The sequence below is a fragment of the Callospermophilus lateralis genome, chromosome 11 (genome assembly GCF_048772815.1).
Source record: "Callospermophilus lateralis isolate mCalLat2 chromosome 11, mCalLat2.hap1, whole genome shotgun sequence".
Taxonomy (NCBI): domain Eukaryota; kingdom Metazoa; phylum Chordata; class Mammalia; order Rodentia; family Sciuridae; genus Callospermophilus; species Callospermophilus lateralis.
Window position 1 is genome coordinate 78,327,300 of NC_135315.1, and position 18,776 is coordinate 78,346,075.

The 18,776-nt window shown below is 38.0% G+C and overlaps 1 protein-coding gene across 1 annotated transcript; it reads left to right on the plus strand.

Moving 5' to 3' along the window:
* Positions 1 to 1,194: 1,194 nt before the first annotated feature.
* LOC143410004 (zinc finger protein 280D-like) lies at positions 1,195 to 5,788 on the plus strand. Its single transcript, XM_076870678.1, has 4 exons — positions 1,195 to 1,226; positions 3,986 to 4,128; positions 5,464 to 5,529; positions 5,625 to 5,788. Exons 1-4 carry the CDS (start codon positions 1,195 to 1,197, stop codon positions 5,786 to 5,788), a joined length of 405 nt encoding a protein of 134 aa, XP_076726793.1.
* The last annotated feature ends 12,988 nt before the right edge of the window (positions 5,789 to 18,776 follow it).

Genomic DNA, 18,776 nt, shown 5'->3' on the forward strand with positions numbered 1-18,776 from the left:
ACTTTCTTCTCTTGTTTTTTCATGTTGTCTATGTGTCTTCCTTTCTTGCAGTGTGGATCTGAGACATTACAGTTTCTTCCCTATATTCTTGTGGTACCTGTGCAGATTGTCTCTACCTCACCTTGATGTTGGGCTTTCAGACCCTCAATGGATGCTGCTGCATTCTGGATCTGGGCCCTGCAGAAGCTGGTGTGGGTGGATCTGGGCCACTGGGCTTGACCTCCTGTGGTAGTCTGCTGGTAGGAAGAGGTGGTCTTGCACCAAAGGCTAGGCTCTGGAGGTGTCTGCCCCCCTGGGGGAGGGATGAACCCGACCTACTCAGAGCATAAACCCAGTGTACTGGAGTGACAGTCTGGGCTGGATCTGGGCTCCTCAGTAGTCGACTGGTCAGACGGGGTGGTCCTGCACCAGAGGCTAGGCTATGGCGAGTGTCTGCCCCACTGGGAAAGGGCTGTGTGCCTGGGCCCTGTGCGGCAGAGGCCAGTGTGGGTGGATCTCAGTAGTTATATTTTGAATGTATCAGTCTATGATGAATGTATGTTGGATGAAATGTATCCAACCAAGTTTTTGTTCCTTTTCAGTTGCTAAAAAAATAGAATAATAAACTAGAATTTATTTTAACTTTTGTTTTCTTATAGAAATTATTACATTTCTGAAACGTGAAAAGTAGGTAATAAAGATGAATGCCAATTGGCATTTGAAAAGTCAGATTTACTAAAACAATACATCATGAGGTGATTGATTACTAGTTTTTATGAAAGAATATTGTTTAAAATTTGTTTTTATTTAGTGATTCATTGTATTTATTCAATTATTAAGTTTTTACTTCAACCACCATTTTATTTATTTAATTGTGTTTATTTAGGGATGAATCAGTTATCTGAGTTATGTATATATCAAACATATCCAACTTAAAAATTGAGCTTTTTAATTGGAAAAAAGAGTTTATTGTAGTTTAATTACCCCACCCTAATGATAATATATCTTTATTTTACAGGAGGGAAAACAGACATAACTTGCTGCCTTGTTTGGAGGCACATGGTGAGTTTTAAGATCAAAATTCTCCCCAATAATTTCTTAATTCCAAGTCCCATGTTTTAATATTTAGTCTTCCTTAAAGTGATTCATAAAATTGACTGATCTCATGTATCAGTACTTAGGTGACAATTTACAGAAAATTAGCTCTGCAACTTGATGGGCGAAAACCCTTTTCAACCAAAAGGTAAGTTTTGTGGCCACAACAGATGACAGTGTGTATGGCTTTTGTTTAACTGCTTCAAGAGAAGGTGGAGAACTTTTTCTTAAAAACTTAAAATTGTTGGAGTAGCAAATGTTCATATAAAAAAGTAAAGTAGAAGTGAACTTTATTCTTTTTGTTAACAGAGATAAATATCAATTTAGTATATTCATGTGTTTCTTCTATGCATAGACAAAATATATTTCTGGAAAACATTAAAAAAGTGCTATGTGACCTTAACGTTTCTCTCTGCAGTGTATTCTGGGTATTTTAACAATGGCAGAGTCCTGTGAGAAAGAACAAGGAAGATCTTTGCATACTCTTATCAGTTTTCTAGGGCTGCCACAACAAAGTACCACAGACTAGGTGGTTTATAGGATGGGGTTTGTTTTCTCATAATTTTTGAGGCTAAAAAGCCAAGATTAACTTGTTGGTAGGGTTGGTTTCTTCAGAGGGCCACAAGGGGAGGGCCAGGCTTCTCTCTTGGGCTTGTAGATAGCCATGTTCTCATTAGGTTTTCACATGGTCCTCTCTCTGTGCATATGCCTGCATCCCAATTTTCACTTCTGTTAAAAGACACCAGTTATATCGATTTTATTGCCACCCACGTGACCTTTTTAAAAAATATTATTTATTCATTTATTTATTTACTTATTTATATGTGGTGCTCAGGCTCAAACCTAGTGCCTCATGCATGCAAGGCATGTGCTCTACCACTGAGCTATCACCCAGGCCCTAGTGACCTTATTTTAACATAATTATTTCTAGAGGTCTATCTATAAATATAGCCAAAGTCTGAGGTAGTGAGGGTTAGGAATTTAGCATATGGCTTTTGAGAAAACACAATTTAACCCATTACATATATCAGCTGGCAATAAATAGTGCTTTTATTATCAGTTCACAGTGGATCTTTCCTAATTTTTCAAAATTAGGTACTATCTTACTTCACCTTATCTATCCTTATCTATACGTTACCTCATGCTGTGGGTATGTCGATGATCTAATGATCTGGGGGAAATGTATTCTCAGTGAATAAATTTGACTGTGGCTATGTAAAATTAAGACATGAAGAAAGAGAGTAGTTTGAGATCATGTGTTTTAACTTTGAATTTAATAATATTGACTGTCAATGTAGTTCAAAATTCAAAGGAAAATAAAAATATAATGGTTTATTGAGGAAGTTATAATTGAACCAAGAATTAGTGCAAACAGGCAATTAATTGGTTGACTTTCTGGTTGATAATGGATGTTTTACATGGTGTTTTCCATTTTCTTGAATGTATATAAAACTTAGGTAGATATTATAAATAGCTTCAAGTAATTTCTTCAGTCATACAATTACAAGGCAGTGAAGATTTGAATCATTCAATTTGATTTCAAGTCCATGTCCTTTTTATGTTGTAGACTGGAATGATATAGACTATAAAGTTAAGGTACTCTGTGCAGAAGTGATATAGATTTTAGTATTTTTAATGATCTGAGTTGAAAAACTTAAAGAACTCTTATCTAGCTAGTAAAATAGTACAATTTTAAAAGAAAGGTGTCAGTTTGTGATGTCGATGACATTTAAAAAAATAGGAAGGCCTTTGATAGGTAGATTACTAAACATTTAAATATTAGACCAGGGAATGGTTTGTGACATACTTTTCTATATATTTATAAAAGAATGGCATCTAATTTGTTGAAATATTTGCTTTGTATGCCATCTCCAGAGCATAATTTCAGTTGGTATCTTTCAGTTTTATGGTAGAATATTGCTTGAATTTTGAGTAAAAAGTAGAAATGATATTATTTTAGTATAATAAAAAATTACCTTTTAAAATGATGTATTAAAGATATTGCCAGAACCCTGGAAATTTTTATTTCTTTTGTGGATAGGAGGTTTTCCTAAAATCCTGGTGCTATTGGTGTTCCACCTATATCTAAGTGCTTCTTAGGAGCTCAGTATACTTGGTCATAATTTCTGAAAAGTAGTATTTACTGTGTGTATTGCTTTGATTGGTTTCTTCAGGTGAGAAAATGTAATATAACCTGGCTGGTATAAGCCTCCCTCATTTCCTGTATTTTAATTTAGCACCTATCTCTGCTTTCCTCTTTGCCTAACGTTCCTGAATTTGGTAGTAATTCTAGTGTGTTTCCTACCTGTTATTTCTTAGTCTTAGTCTACGCGTGGTTAATATCTCTTTAGAAAGATAATGATTAGATAGAATATGTTTATCTAGGTGTACTACTGAAGCTCACTTTGGATTTTCTTATCTCTAAGTTTTCCATCTATGGTAAATAACTAATATCTTTCATTTTCTGTCTTCCTATCTACCTTTTAATCTATCTTAATTGTACTAGTTTTTATCCTACTGAGATCTGAATTTCTTACTGTTATTACAGGGTACTGACTACGAATATCAATTCAGAAATTGCTATTAGAATTGTTAAAGTAGATCTTCAATATCAGGTATTACAAAAATGTTTTTACTGCCAGGCATGGTGGTGCAAGCCTGTAATCCCAGCAATCTCAGCAGCTTGGGAGGCCGAGACAGGAGGATCACAAGTTTAAAGCCAATCTCAGCAAAATCGAGGTGTTAAGCAACTCAGTGAGACCCTGTCTCTAAATAAAATATAAAATAGGGTTGGGATATGGCTCAGTGGTCTAGTGCCCGGTAGTTCAATCCCTGGTACTCACCCTGCAAAATGTTTTTATTTTTCTTTTTGAAAATAAGGTTACTTCTCTCCTTTTGAAAATTAGATAATTTTAAAAATGGCAGAACTCTTTATGGAATGTGAAGAAGAAGAACTGGAACCACGGCAGAAGAAAGTAAAAGAAGTTGAGGATGATGATGATGATGAGCCCATCTTTGTTGGAGAGATATCGAGTTCAAAACCAGCAATTTCCAGTAAGCATTTACTTTTACTAAAGCCAAATTTTATAAGATATTATTTTTAATGGAAAACTTGTGAATGTCTTATGGGACTCAGTTTACTTATTCTACTGTGAGGAGTTAGGGATGAGAGATGAGGGGGAGGCCAGTAAGAACTTGAGAATCAAAATAGGGATGTGATTGGAGACTAGAAGGAAGCCAAAGGTTAAATATCAGATGTGTGAGAAAGAATTAGGCTTAGATTGGCTTGTTGCATTGGAGGTCTTCTGAGATTGGAAATAATTTCTAGTGAAACTGTTTATCCGAGTGAACTGTTTATCTGTTTATTTCTGTCTTTTCTCACTTAGCAGTACATAAGGAAGGATTTGGAATGCTTAGATTAAAATTTTGGAATATACTAAGTGTATATTAGTATCATATGGAAGTTCTCACATCTAGGCCTCATTGCATTGACATTCATACATGGCTAAAACTGTATATAGGAAGTAAATGATTCAGAGTCTCTGGCTTAAGTCCTCGATGGGTTGTAGATTCTGACCATATCCATTTTTCAGCAACTTATATTCATGAAAAAGAGGAACATCACCTATAGCCACTGTACTTTGATGATGTAGCAGTTAGCACACTTAAATCCTTTTAACTTTTTGGCAGAATAGCCTCTATGGATTACTAGCTTTCATATACAGTAATTGGGCTGGAGATTGTTATATTGTTAGAGTAAAGATATCAATACTTGCTAAGATATCCACTCTGAGATGTCTGAAGTATAGAGAAATAACATAGATTTCAAGTAGAAGGAGAAAATAGATCCTTTCTGATTTTATTTATACATTTGTTTTAAACCAGGAGAATTTATCAAAGAATGTAATGTGCCCCGCATATTACTATTTTCTTAACTTACTATGGCAATGCTTAAAAGTGTGAATGAGTCTCAAGTTTCTGTACAACCTTGTCACCATTCAAAGAAAGATATAGATTGTATATAAATACATTTTAGAACACTTCAAATATGTAGACTCTTTTTGTGTGTTGGACTGCTGTTGAATGTGTGTACTATTTCTTTGTCTTGCAGAAAGTTTTGATTTGTGTATAATCATATTTGTCATCCTTTTTCTTCTGGCTTTTGGATCTTGAGTTTTAATGAGAACAGCTGTGCTTACTCTTTAAAACAGTTAAGGCTAATAATCTTGTTTCTTTTGTTTCTTTGGAAGCTAAAGATGTATGTGTTTAAAATTAACTGTATTCTTAAATTAGTGATAATTTATATATTCTTTCTAGTAACCTGTTTGTTTTCAATTAGTGATTGCTATTTTCTTAGTACATATTTTAAAATTAATATAATTTTTTTAGATATTTTGAGCAGAGTTAATCCCAGCTCATATTCAAGGGGATTAAAGAATGGCATACTCAGTCAAGGTACAGTATTATTGTACTATTTTAATTTTAAAAGAAAGTATTTTGACAAATTTAATAGAAACATTTTCAATATATTGTGTAATTTTAAAATACAGGTATTACTGCTGCATTCAAGCCTACAAGTCAACACTATACGAACCCAACATCAAATCCAGTGGCTGCCTCGCCAGTAAATTTTCATCCTGAATCTAGATCTTCAGATACCTCTGTTATTGTTCAGCCTTTTTCTAAACCTGTAAGTGTTTTTGAAACTACATAGTCAGCCCAGGGTTATGTGTGATATTATTAATCAGTATCAGCAGTACTCAGTTAAAATTCTGGACTGTCACAGGTAGTTATCCAGTAGGAGCAAAATCATAAGAAAATGTCACCATTTTTATAATAGCTTAAATAGTACCCAAAGTAATAATTGCAGGCACTACATCCCCAGCCTATTAATAAGTCAGGTAATATGCTTAAGTTGAATAGATATAATGTTGAAAACTATGTATCAAAATTTGAGTTAAAATATTAATAACGAATATTGCATAATGGCAAAATATTTAAGATCACAAACTGGGTCAGGTGTTCTTAATAGGGAAAATTATTGAGAGACCATCATAGCTTTTTATTCTAAAAACATACCTTCTTTGTTTAGTTTTAAAATCTTAATAAAAAGTAATAGTTAATAGCAATAGTTATCATCTATTGAGCTATTAATATACATAAGGATTTATGCTAAGTGCTATGCATAAATTAATCTTATTTAATTCTTAAGCATCCCTAGGAAGTATGTGCTGTTATTATCCCCACTTTATAGTTGAGGAAACTTAGGCTTATAGAGATTAAATGATTCACTCAAGATCACACAGCTGGCGAGGATCTGAGATTTCATTGTAGGCTAAACCATTTTTTATGTGTGGGTACACACACATAACTATACATTGTATATGAATTTTTGCTTTCTAAAAATTGGAAGCATTGCCTAGTTCTAACAGTTCTCAATGGATAGTCTGTGAAGTCCTCTGGGGTTCCCTAAAACTCTCTCTGGGTTTGGAAATCAATGATATTGTCATCGTAGTTGAAGATACTAATTTTGCCTTTTATACTATGTTGACATTTGCATTGATGATGTTGAAGCAATGGTGTGAGTAAACTACTTATGCCTTAAGAGGGAATCAAAGCAGTGGCACCAAACTGTACCAGTAGTATTCATATTAGTCACCTACTGAATATTCACAATAAAAAAAAATTCCAGTTATACTCATTTCCTTGATGAAATTACTAAGATCTATTAACACCAGTTTAAGTATGAAACATTAACGTTATTAATTTTTAAACTCTACCCATTAATATTTGTCTTTTAAAATATTTTGCATGATGAAATAGTATACATAAAGTACTTCTGTGTCTGAAGTTTGGTGCTTGTGTGATTGAATTATGAGCTACACTGTCTGATTTTTAAAAATAAAACATTTTATCTAAATAGACATTTCCCAAATTTATTCTTGAACTAAATATTTAATAATAGCTTTGTAATGTAAGTGACCCCTATGTAGGGCATATAGGTTTTTTTCTCATCTCATTAAACCTGAAAAAGGTGACCATTATGAGCCTCCCCTGTTTTCTCCCATAAGGTGGAGACTATGTGTAAGACTTCTGTTTAATCCATCATATTGGAATGTTTTTTCCCTAGATATTACTAATTCCAAATTACATATAATCCTTTTGTTAAAATACTGTAGATTCTTACAGAAGAATTAGCTCTTTTCTAAGCCTAACAGTTCAGGCAGTGTGCCAAGTCCTTTTCAGAGCCCTTCATTGAAAGTTTCATGAAATCGGTAGATGGCACCAGATGGTCTAAGGGGTAGGGATCCAGGTGAGTTTCCAGGTCATGGCCTTTTGGATTTTGAAACCAACAGTTATTTTTCTGCTTCATTTTAATTACCTTTCAATATTGGTCATGCCTTACCTAGACTATAAATGGAATTGGGGTATGGAAATTTGAAAGTTTGAGTTTATTTTACTTATATCTTAGGAAATTCTCATTCCTTAAGCCCAGAATCAAAAGAGTTATCTTTTTCTTATTGTCTTATATTCTTTTTAGTCTAAATTTTGTTTCCTTATTTATGGCATTGTATATGGAACCCTTACCTGGTAATTTAATGGCTACAGGCATAGAGTTTTACTGGATAACACATGGATAGAAGAAGGCTGTTTTGGTTTTTTTTTTGTTTTGTTTTGTTTTTGTTTTTTTTTTTTGGTTTTTGGTTGTCTTCCCTGTGTACCAGGAAATTTCCTTGACATTTCACTCTATTCCCTGGGTATCCAGTTTTACACATAATAGATGGTATTGTGCTCCTACGTTTCTGTTTTTCTTGCTGGTCCCTTCATATCTTTACACAAGTCCTCCATTTCAAGTGATTTGGAGATAGAGCATCCTATACTTAGGAATAGTATTCCAAAAATGCAGAAAGGGAATCATTACACCAAATATAGATAATCAGACCCATTCTGTGTATAGATACACAAACCTGGGCTCAAATTTTTCCTACATTGTGCCTAATTAAGTTTGAGTGCTTCCTACCCTATCCTCAAGCAGCTATTGATGGTTTTACTGGTAAAAGATAACTTTTGGTAGAGGAAACTATAAGTCCTTTGCACAAGATTGCAGTCCTTTGTTCAGGGACTGTAATCTTGTACTTATACAACTAAGTATATTGTATCTTTCACACTTCAGAAATTCTCCACATCTGATCTTTTCTTTCCTTTTGACCAAGACTACATTTTTCAGGTAATCCCTAAGAACTAATAAATAATTCTTTATAAGAAATATAGTAATGGATTTAATTTGAAAAATATATGCCCATTTGTGTACATTGTATGACTCGAGACTTCCTTATTGTGCTGTTTTTATTGTTTATCTTTATTTTTTGGCAATTGTAAAGGAATAAAATTCCAAGATTAATTACAACAAAAATTAGAACACCATTTTTACTTGAAACAATGACTGACAAACCATGGTGTATTATTTATTTATTTTTTGTGTCAACATTATCACACATGTATGTATTTAAAACAACACATGCATTATCTCACAGTCTTATGTAATATTACTGTGGGTCAGATGATGGTTTAGCTGGCTCCTCTGTTTTAGGGTCTCACAAGGCCACTTTCAGTATGTGGTTACTGAAGTTGCAGTCTTATCTGAAGCTTTGTGGGGGAAGTATCTGCTTCAAGTTCACATGGTTGTTTGTAGCATTGATTTCCTTACAGGTTGTCAAACTGAGTCTCAGTATCTGACTGTTTTTTGGTTCATTCTTTGTCAGATGGGTCTTCCCAGGTTGGCTACTTGCTTTCTCAAAGGTATTAAGGGAGAATCCTTAGCAAAATGTCATTAGAGTCTGAAGTAATGTGATTACGAATAGAAAATTATGTTTATCCTATTACTTTTGCTGTATTCTACTGGTTAGAAGCAAGTCAGAGGTCCAACACAAAGGGAGGGAATCACACAGGATATGATTAACAGGAGGTGGGAATTGTGGTAGCCACTTTAGTATATATCTGCCAGGCACGGTTTTTTTAATTTTGGGTAGTTGGCAATCACTTCCTCAAAATTGAACACAGTGTACCTGCCATCTCAAGCAAAATGACTGATAGTAGTACATCTTAGCAGTGTCCTGTGTATAGTTAACTCTGAACAGACTGCTGGACAAGGAGGGTGGGAAAGTATTTGAATCAGAGTGCCAGATGGTGTAAATGCAACATCACCACCAAGATTACATTCTATTCTACTCATTAGGCATTCGCACATTTACACACACATTAGTTCTCACAGTTGGATTCAAGAACAATATGCTATATCAAGTCAATCCTTTGCTCCCATCTTTAGTAAAACCTATATTTTCAAACAAGACATGGCAATGACATTTTTCAAAAATTCTCTATTAGGATCCTATAAATGAAACTGTCATCTCTGAAAGATAGATATGAATTCTGGACCATACCCTCTGGCTGTTTTGTAACTTAGGTGTCTTTCTATTTATTAAAAAAATCATATATCAAATGAAAAACTGAAGCAATATACAATAAAATATGGTAATGTCATCATATTCCTATGTAAGTGGCATGGTTCTTTGAAGAAGGCTAGTTTTTGTTGCCTTTTTATTCCAGGAAATTAGCACTTTCATAAGGTGGACTGTCCCTGCAGGACTGACCGCCCTCATGATGGATGGCTGAGTAAGCATGATTTTTCAGCATAAAGTGGAGGGATTGTGTAATGGAACAATATAAAAAAATAATTCCTTCTTGTCAGGATAACATTTTAATCTATTGACTATTTTCTCAACCCCTTTAATAAATCCAACCTTTCTACTTGCTCTAAAGAAAATTGCCTTGTGGAGAGTTTAAATAAAAATCACAGAAGTAGGTCCATAAATTAGAAGAAAACTTTTTTTTTCCACACAGAGTCTGATTTAGATAGCGTGGGATCATTAGTGACCAAACAGATGCCCCATCTATAGCCGAGAGACAGCTCTCAGCTGTACAGAGAACCTTCATTTCCAACAGCGAGGTGAACTTAGAACTTGTCACTGATTTTTTGCACCCTTTTAATCTTCCTCTTTATTCTGTGCTTCATTAAAGTCAATCTCCACTGGGAAGACTGTCATCTGAGCTCGGCCTGTCTTGCTGTCTGCTCTTTCTAGAGAGCATCCTTCATCCTGATAAACGGGCTGTGAGCTGAACATGTGACTGAGCTCCTTAAGATAAATAGATTACAGACAGTTGCTCCTTCCATGCTGGCTCAGCAGAATTTGATAAGCAGGATCGTTGACATTGGCATCTCAGTGCAGACAATGTTCTTCCAAAAGATGGGGTTTTCAGATTTGCTGTTATGAAATGAGATAGAGGATATTTATTTTTATCATTGTGTCACACCATACTTTCAAGGCTGTATTAGCTAGTGTCATTCATCTGCCAGTTGTCTCCCTGGGGGTTCATCACAATTATAAATCATTTCATACACACCAGGCTCTGATCTAGGCACTGGAGGAGTAAAGACACATTGGAGGAGGGAAATGGTGGCCACAGGAGGAAACAAAGTGAAGCTCCTTGGGAAGCCATAGGGCCTGTGTTCTTGCCTTAGCATATTCCTGATTGTTAGAGCAGACCATGTTATCCCAGAGCAACAATTCAATCTGGATGAAAAGGCAATGCTGGGGCCCAAGACTGGTTTCTAAGCATGCTGTTCTCACTCTGTTCCCACAAGCTGCTGTTCCCATCCATCATGTTGACAGATAGGACAGCAAATTTACCCTCTAAGGGTTCGTGACTTTTCTTCCTACATATTAAGCCAGATGTATTTGTCTGTTTTCTGTTGCTGTAACAAAATATCTAGGGCTGGATACTTTATAAATAAAAGGTTTATTTAGTTTACTGTTTTGGAGACTGAAAAGTTCAAGATCTGGGATAGCATTATGGCCGGAATGTGTGTAAGAGGGAGAGATTACATGGCAATACGGGAAGTTAGAGAATGAAGAGGATCTAGACTTTGCTCTTTTATAACTTACTCTTGTGGAATCTAACTGGGGTCCCATAAGAACTACTTTAATGCTTTCTGAGGGCACACCAAATACCCTAATTACCTTGCACTAATCTTAAAGATTCCCTGATCTCACAGCACTGCCACACTGGAGATCAGACTTCTTCCACATGAGCTCTTGGGGGACTCAAACTGTATTGAACACCACACGCAGATCAGACTCTGGAGAACGAAGGCCAGAGCTCTCAGGTAGAGGCCTTCGGCAGCATCTTGGGATCCCTGAGTACAATGAAGTTTCTCTGACCACCAGCTGAGTTGTGGAATCACTTCCCCAGTAGGGAAGGATGGGAACAATGAAGAAGACACTGTGAGTGCAAGGGCAAGGACAAAGATACAGTAAAAACCTGGGCAGCTCCAAAAGAAGTTAGAAGTTTCTATCCTGGATGATCAGGACAAGGTCTATGTTTGACATGTAGACAACATTACATCGAAGCCTGTTTCTACTCAACCAAGCACCCAAGGAAGACTCCCAGCCTGGTTTTCTCAAGGTCTGAGCAGCAGAATTCTAAAAAAGGTCCTGATGGTTAGCCTTTCTGGGTAACTACTGCAACCTCTGCCTGGGAGGCTAAAGAAAATAGGAAAAGTGTCCTAATCTACCAGGGACCATTCTGGGCCCCTGGCTTATCTTCAGTTTTCTCAATGATAACATCATTGATGAAGTCTTGCATTGGCCTGATGTCAAGGGCAAGGACTGCAACATCTGCAGGGCTATAACATGTACAAATGCTACCCATCCTCAATGCTTAGTTCAACTAACTACTTTTCTTTTAGCTTTCCATTTATTTACTAGACCACATTCCTTTCGCCCATTTCTAAGCTCCTCTTAACAATGTGCAATTTAGCATTTTATTTTATTCAGTCTCAAAACCTAAGTGTTCCTTTTTATGTTGTGTTTCCACAACAAAATCACAATTGTCTTTCACATCTTTGAAATCAAAAGACAATGTGATCAGTTGTATGTGGCAGGTGTTCAATATTTAATCTAAATTAGGAATTAGAAGCAAGAGTTTGTGGGAACATTTATGTAGCTTTCTTCTTTAACAGAAAAGGAAACAGAATTGCTTGCTTCATAAGTCTCTAGTGACATTTTCAACTTGCGCTGCTGTGAGGGAAACAGAAGCATCCAAGAGATGGACAAATGCCTCATGGACCTTTAGGAGAGGGATAAAAAGAGGGTGTGTGTGCCAACTACCAAAAGTGTAAGCCCACAAGGAAGGAAGAAGTAAAGCCTGGGGGTCTCAGGTGACAGAGGCAATGGGTCGACTGAGGGACTCAGGGTGGTTTTATGGTGATTTATGGGCAACCTGAGCCCAATTTAGAAGTATTTGTTAAATGGGGATGAGGAAAGAGGGTACAAGCATGAGTGCATTTAGGTCTTTAAGTCCAACTCGAAACCAGACCAGAGTCCTTTGTGTCCACCATCTGCATTGAGTGCTTGGTTTGATGACCCCAAAACTCATATGTTGGAAAATTGGTCCCTAATGCTGCAGGGAAGTGGGCTTAAGAGAAAGTGTTCTGGTCCTGAGGGTGCTGCCAGATGAAGGCTGTGATGGAGGGAGTGCGTTTGGCCCTCTCTCACCCTGTCTTTGCCCTTCCATCATTTGATGCCTTCTGCTATGGATAACACAAGTATGGCCTGGACTGATTTGGTTTTAGACTCTTCAGCCTCTAAAACTGAGATATACATTGGTGTTCTTAATAAATTACCTAGTCTCAGGTGCTCTGTTGAGAGTAATACAAAATGGACTCGAGACACAGATCCTCCTGAGGAGTTGCTGACAAAGGATGTTTCCATCTGCCAGAATCGAAGCTCCTCTTGATGTGGCCGTCCTCGTCTCCCCCCACACACAGAAGTCTCTCCTTTCATTTCTTGGTTTCTCTTGTTCCCTCTTCTTCTCATCTTATATGTACAGGGCATCTTCTCATCTAACTTGCCTCTGGCAGAGGCAGGTGGAGATGGCGCAGTGACCCCACTTGGACCTGCCTCCATGGTAGGCCAAGGCGCACCTGTGGGCCCAGCACCTCACTGCTCACACGTGGTGGGCATTAATACTCCCTGCAGCAGGCCTGGCTCTGGAGTTCATGAAGTGGGAGTGGTGCCCACTTCTCTGTGTCAGTCTGGTGAGAACGACTGAGCAGCCCAGAGAGCAAAAGCAAGGAGCTATGGCCCCTCTGCTGCTCGGCCATGAGCCTCTTGCCCCACCCCTCTGCCTTCAGTTTGGTCTCCACAGCCCTCCGCCAGCACAGGAAGCTCCTTGGCGCAACATGGGAGGCTACTGGTTGCTCTCCCTGACCCTGCCTGGACCTCACCCTGCTTTGTATCAACTCCTGCCTTGTTCTTGCTTCTGCTCATCAGGCTCACGGTACCAGGCATCTAGAGGCCCGTGTGATTCTTCCCTCTCTGCTTGCTATTGTCTCTTTCCTTATTCCCTTTGGGATTATGGCAGGAGGGAGGCCTCAGGACACCTGGACAGCAGCATGGGGCTGTGGGAGATTGGCAAAGAGGGATCCTGGGTGATGCTCCTCTCTTTACATCACCTTAGAAGCCTGTCCCTACAATTTTCTCTCCATTTTCCTTTCAGCACTGGGTCTTCAGTCTCCCGTCCTTGACTTACCCAGAAACAGGGTGACAGCCTCCTGTGAGAAGTTCTGGATGAACAGGGAGCCTGTTGGGTGTACCCCTCACCACTCACATCTCTGCAGTGGTTGGTGAGGCCTTTGTGCCTCTGATTCCTTAGCCCCAGGAGTAAGTAGCATGGGGTACCATGCCAGGGTATCTTGGAGGGCCCCTCTTAGCCCTGAGGGTTCTTTTCCTTTTGGCCACAGTAAGCTTCAGATCTCTGTTGATTTAGAGTCACAGGATTCTTTTTTATTTCTGAATTTCTTGTATCCCAAAGTTTAAGACAAATCAACATTTTTATACAGCACAAAATATGATTCTATCTTTCAGTGGACATATAAATTTCACATTGCTAATGTCACACTGTTTGAGATAGGATAGTGAATCAGATTTACCCAATTTACTTTCTCACCCTAACTCAACCTCTCCTCACTCTTACTGTCTGCCGTGGAGAGAGCCTCAGCCTTGGGCCTGGGTTGTCCTTTGAGACCCCGAACAAGGCCAGCTGGTGCTGTTGGCCAGAGTGAACCCACACTGCGACCCAGAACATCTAGGAAAATTAAACACTACTAGCTTAGGACTCCTGTGGGTGGGACTGATTGAAAAGACTAAAAGGGTGACCCCTGAGTCATAATCACTCCCAGAGGCTTGGTATTGGGAAGCATAAGGAGAACCACTGGACAGCCGGCCTAATGGGGTAAAGACCAGGGCTCTGAGAGTGGGTATCATGGGGTAACCCTGCTCTGGGACAGTCCAAGTGGGCGGGAGGTGCATGGATCAGGGTCCCTCGTGATCCTTGTGTACTTCCACCCCTAACAGAGTGGTTGTTAAATGTCTTAGATTAGCTCATAGTTAAGGCTCAGGAAACAGTGACTGGCAAAGCAATATGAAATAGAGACATTGGGTGCTGAGTATTTATTATTATAAAACAACTGAAAATAGACAACACAGTTTGAATTTTTAGAAACTGTTCTCTAGAAGCATCTGAATGTGTTGTAAAGATTAACCTGCTCAATTTACTAAGCAAATATTTTAGAAGTGGTGAACCCAAGGCTAATTAAGCCAGGAAGTGTTCTCTCCACATTGCAAGCCTTGGCTCCCTCTAGTGTCCCTGGCTCAGCCTTAAGATGCTCAGGACTTCCAAACTCTTCAATAGGAACTCAAATCCCAGTTCAGCTAAAAACTCTTCCCTTTCAATAGTCCACACTGCCTCTTAATCACATGCATCTCCTCCATCTAGAAGCAACTTTATTGTTTTCTGTTGCTTACAACTAACACCTTATTATATTTTATGTATAAGCTAATTGTTTCTTATCTATTATCCCCCTCTCCCATAACAAAAATCACAATTATCTTTTGAAATGGAAAACACACAATATCAGATAGCTATCAGGCATTGGTAGGGGTTAGTATTTGGTACATACCAATAGATATCTAATGCTTTAAATTTAGGAATCAGAATATACATCTAGTGGGAACATTAATAGAGCTTCCTTTCTTTACAAAATAGAAGCCAGATCCAGAAAAATGCTGCTCGATGTATTCCACAAAACTCTAATAAAACTTTCAAGTCCTGATGCTGAGCAGCATGCAGGAGATAGATGCATCCAAGAGATGGGGCCAGATTTCACAGACCTTCCACAGATTTCACAGATTTCACAGGTGCACTGATCATCAAAAGTGGAAACCCATAAAGGGAAAAAATAAAGCCTACAGATCTCAGGTGAGGGAGGTAATGGCTCAGCTGCTGGGAATGAGTTGGTTTTACTGAGATGTAAAACCTGGATGGATGTGTAGGATTGGATTGTGTGGGAACGGGGTAAAGAGTGGCACTGTGAAAACACATTCAGGAAAGGGCAGTGTGAAGAAAGATTCCCAAAAGCTAATCCTGGAATGCCTTAACCGGAAAGGCCTTGAATACCAGCCGAGAGTCTTGTGCTCTCACTGGTAAGCAGGAAGGACTTACATACACAAATTTCTAGCTTTTTTAACTGACACTGGGCTCTTTTCGTAAAACTTCATTGTGTGTCTTTAGAAGTTTTTAAGGTAAATGTGATTTTATTCAGCTTTCAATTTACATTTAATACCATTTAAAGGGCATTCATGTGTGAACTAGATAATGACTCGTTACTTCTAGAAGGTTATTTCTAATGGATTATGTAGTTCGGATGTTTGAACCAGAAATTGACCTTACATTACGGGAAGACCTTGGGTTTTTTTTTTTTTTGTTGTTGTTGTTGTTGTTGTTTGTTTGTTGTTGTTTTTTTTGATGTTGCTGTTGTCATTGTTTTATGTGTGTGTGTGTGTGTGTGTGTGTGTACTTAGTAGGTTGTTCAATGAATGCTTCCGTACTTAACAAATGGCATGAACAGTGTTGTGTTTCAAGAAGAGGAATCTGGCAGCAAGGTTTAAACTGGAAAAGCAAGATGGGAGAGATTGAACAGATGGAGTGGTTAGGGCATTATTAGTCACTTTTAAGACATAAACTAGGTTAGTAGAAATGAGCATGGAAAACAAACTGATACTGATGAAGAATCAAGATAACTATTTTGTTGTAATTATTTGTGACCCTCTTCCTCAGTAAATTGAAAATTTCATAAGAACAGAAAGTATTTTATTTGGCTTTCCATCCCCAACACCTAATAATAACTAGCACATACAAGTGCTAAATATGTATTAAGTGAGTTGTGGAATATCTGTGGCCAGGTAAGTAGCCAAGGTCGTGTTATTTGAAGGGCACTGGGTATCCAAGCCCGTGGACAAGAGGAAGCCAGAAATGTTTGAATTGAGTACTGAATTTGAGTGGTCCTGCCCCCAAATCCCATCCTTGGGACATAAGAGACAGCAGCTATATCCATTTCTTCACTATCTACTCTGAAGGTCTATACTTCTAGCCCTCATTTCTCTGACTATAGATTTGTACATACAACTGCCTGTTCAAGATCTCTGAGATGTAGACAATTCAGATTTTATAGATCCAAACTCCTGACTTTACCTGGTCGCCTGCAGTAGCCAGTCTGGCTGATTAGAAAAATAAAATCCAACTCTTACTAATGCTGCAGCCTCATCTACATTCATGTCCCCTGAGTTTTCTTTAAAATAAACAAAATAAAACCCTCAGCCTGGATGATGCTGGAAGAACTAATTATTCAGGCTTCCTATTATAGTTTTGCCTATGTAAGAACTGCAGATTGGGCCCTGAGTAAGCATAACTGAGAATTAATGTGTTCTGTAGCTTAGAGGTGAGAAGTAAGGTGGAGGCAGCCCACATGAGGAAAAAATGGATTCTTGTGTCAGTGAAGCAATAAGAGCAAATGACCGAAGGCTTTATTACTCAGGCCTGGCTAGTGGATGCAAACAAAACAGCCTCTTTTACCTCGATTTTTTTACCCTGGCAAGTTTAGTCTCTGAAATAAGACTAAATTATACTTCATCGTTGCCGCAGTCTGCCTGGGCACAAAATCACGAGCCACTCAAACAGGAACAAACTTTATTTTGAAACTCCTGCCAATGCCCTGTATGCTCTCCGGGCAATATGCCGACAGACAGACACACACACACACACACACACACACACACACACACAGAGCGTTCTCCTGGACACCAACAGGAAATCCCTCCTCCGGAATTTCCTCCTACCACACTTCCCAAACCAATGGGAACTCTCCAGGAGTCCCTTAGCAGGCCGAGGTGGACAGCAGGGGTCTAATATCCATATGAATGCAGATCTAAACGTAATCATATCATCTCAATAGCTTGCTGGCATCACCTTTCAACCAAAAATGCCATGCATCATACTACTTGGATATGGCTCTTAGCATATCTTATTCTATCTTTCTGCAAAAACCTGTACATGAAAGAGTAAGGAACTTATTGTAAATTCTGCATATGTCTGAACAAGCATTTGGAAAATCAGATTTTTATTATGTTCTACTTTTGTCTGAAAATCTAACTCTGTGGTTGGGCTAGGAGTTGGTACCAGGAACTTCTTAGGCCCAGCTCCTATCTGCGCTACTCCCAGCATCTGGAGGTGCTGAGAGAAGTTCATCTGCTTACATACAGCTTATTGCTATTCAGGTTTTGTTTGGATAGCACTGTGGACCAGTGGCACAGGGACTAGCAAATCCTAGCTTTATCACTTCACAGTTGAATTATCTTAGATATCCTAAGTTAACTAGTCTGGGTCTTCATTTTTGTCTTTATCAAATAATAATCATAGTGCCTACCCACAGAGTTATTGAAAAGGTTGAGTTCGTGCATGTGAAATGCTAATAGCAATAGTAAAATGAGTAAATGTTGGATACTATTTGTTAGGATTAAGTTTACAGGCATGAAATGAGGTGAAGAATCATTTGGACGATTTCTGGCACAACCAGCCCTGGTGAAATTGAAAATACTTTGAATTTATACCAAAAAGTAAATAAAGTAGCAATAAAAAATAGTTCCCACGTAGAGTTGATAATTACCAATGAGACCCTTTCCTCTTTATAGTTAGACATAATGGCAGGATTGAATTGGGCATCCATTCTGCAGCCCAGGGATGAAGTTATTTTGACTCTCAAGAGTTATGATTAAAGAAATATATTTTGCATTGCTTCTCAGCCTTTTGGCTAAGATAAAGTGAAGAAATACATTTCATAATGCTGTAGCTTCCTTCAAGTGAATTCACTGATGAATTTCCAAAGTAAATGGAAAACTTGGAAAGATTAACCATTCTAGATGCCATTAAGAACATGTGTGATCCGTGGAAATAGGTCAACATGTGAACTCTAACAGGAGTTTAGAAGAAGTTGATTCCCTCATGGATGAGTTTGAAGGATTCAAGGTTTCAGTGGAGGAAGTGACTGCAGATAAGTTGGAAAGAGCAAGGGAACTGGAATTAGAAATGGAGCCTCAAGATGAAATGGAAGTGCTGCCATCTTATGATAAAACTTTAGTAGATTTGGAATTGATTCTTATGAACAGGTGAAGAAATGGTTCCTTGAGAAGGACTCTACTCCTTGTGAAGATGCTATGAATGTTATTGAAATGACAACAAAAGTTTTT

Excerpts from the sequence above, each read along its gene's own strand:
- LOC143410004 (XM_076870678.1), top strand. The coding sequence starts at position 1,195 with ATGGGCGAAAACCCTTTTCAACCAAAAGGTAA. Across the intron at positions 4,129-5,463 it reads TTCAAAACCAGCAATTTCCA|ATATTTTGAGCAGAGTTAAT; the intron begins GTAAGCATTTAC and ends TAATTTTTTTAG. Across the intron at positions 5,530-5,624 it reads GAATGGCATACTCAGTCAAG|GTATTACTGCTGCATTCAAG; the intron begins GTACAGTATTAT and ends TTTAAAATACAG.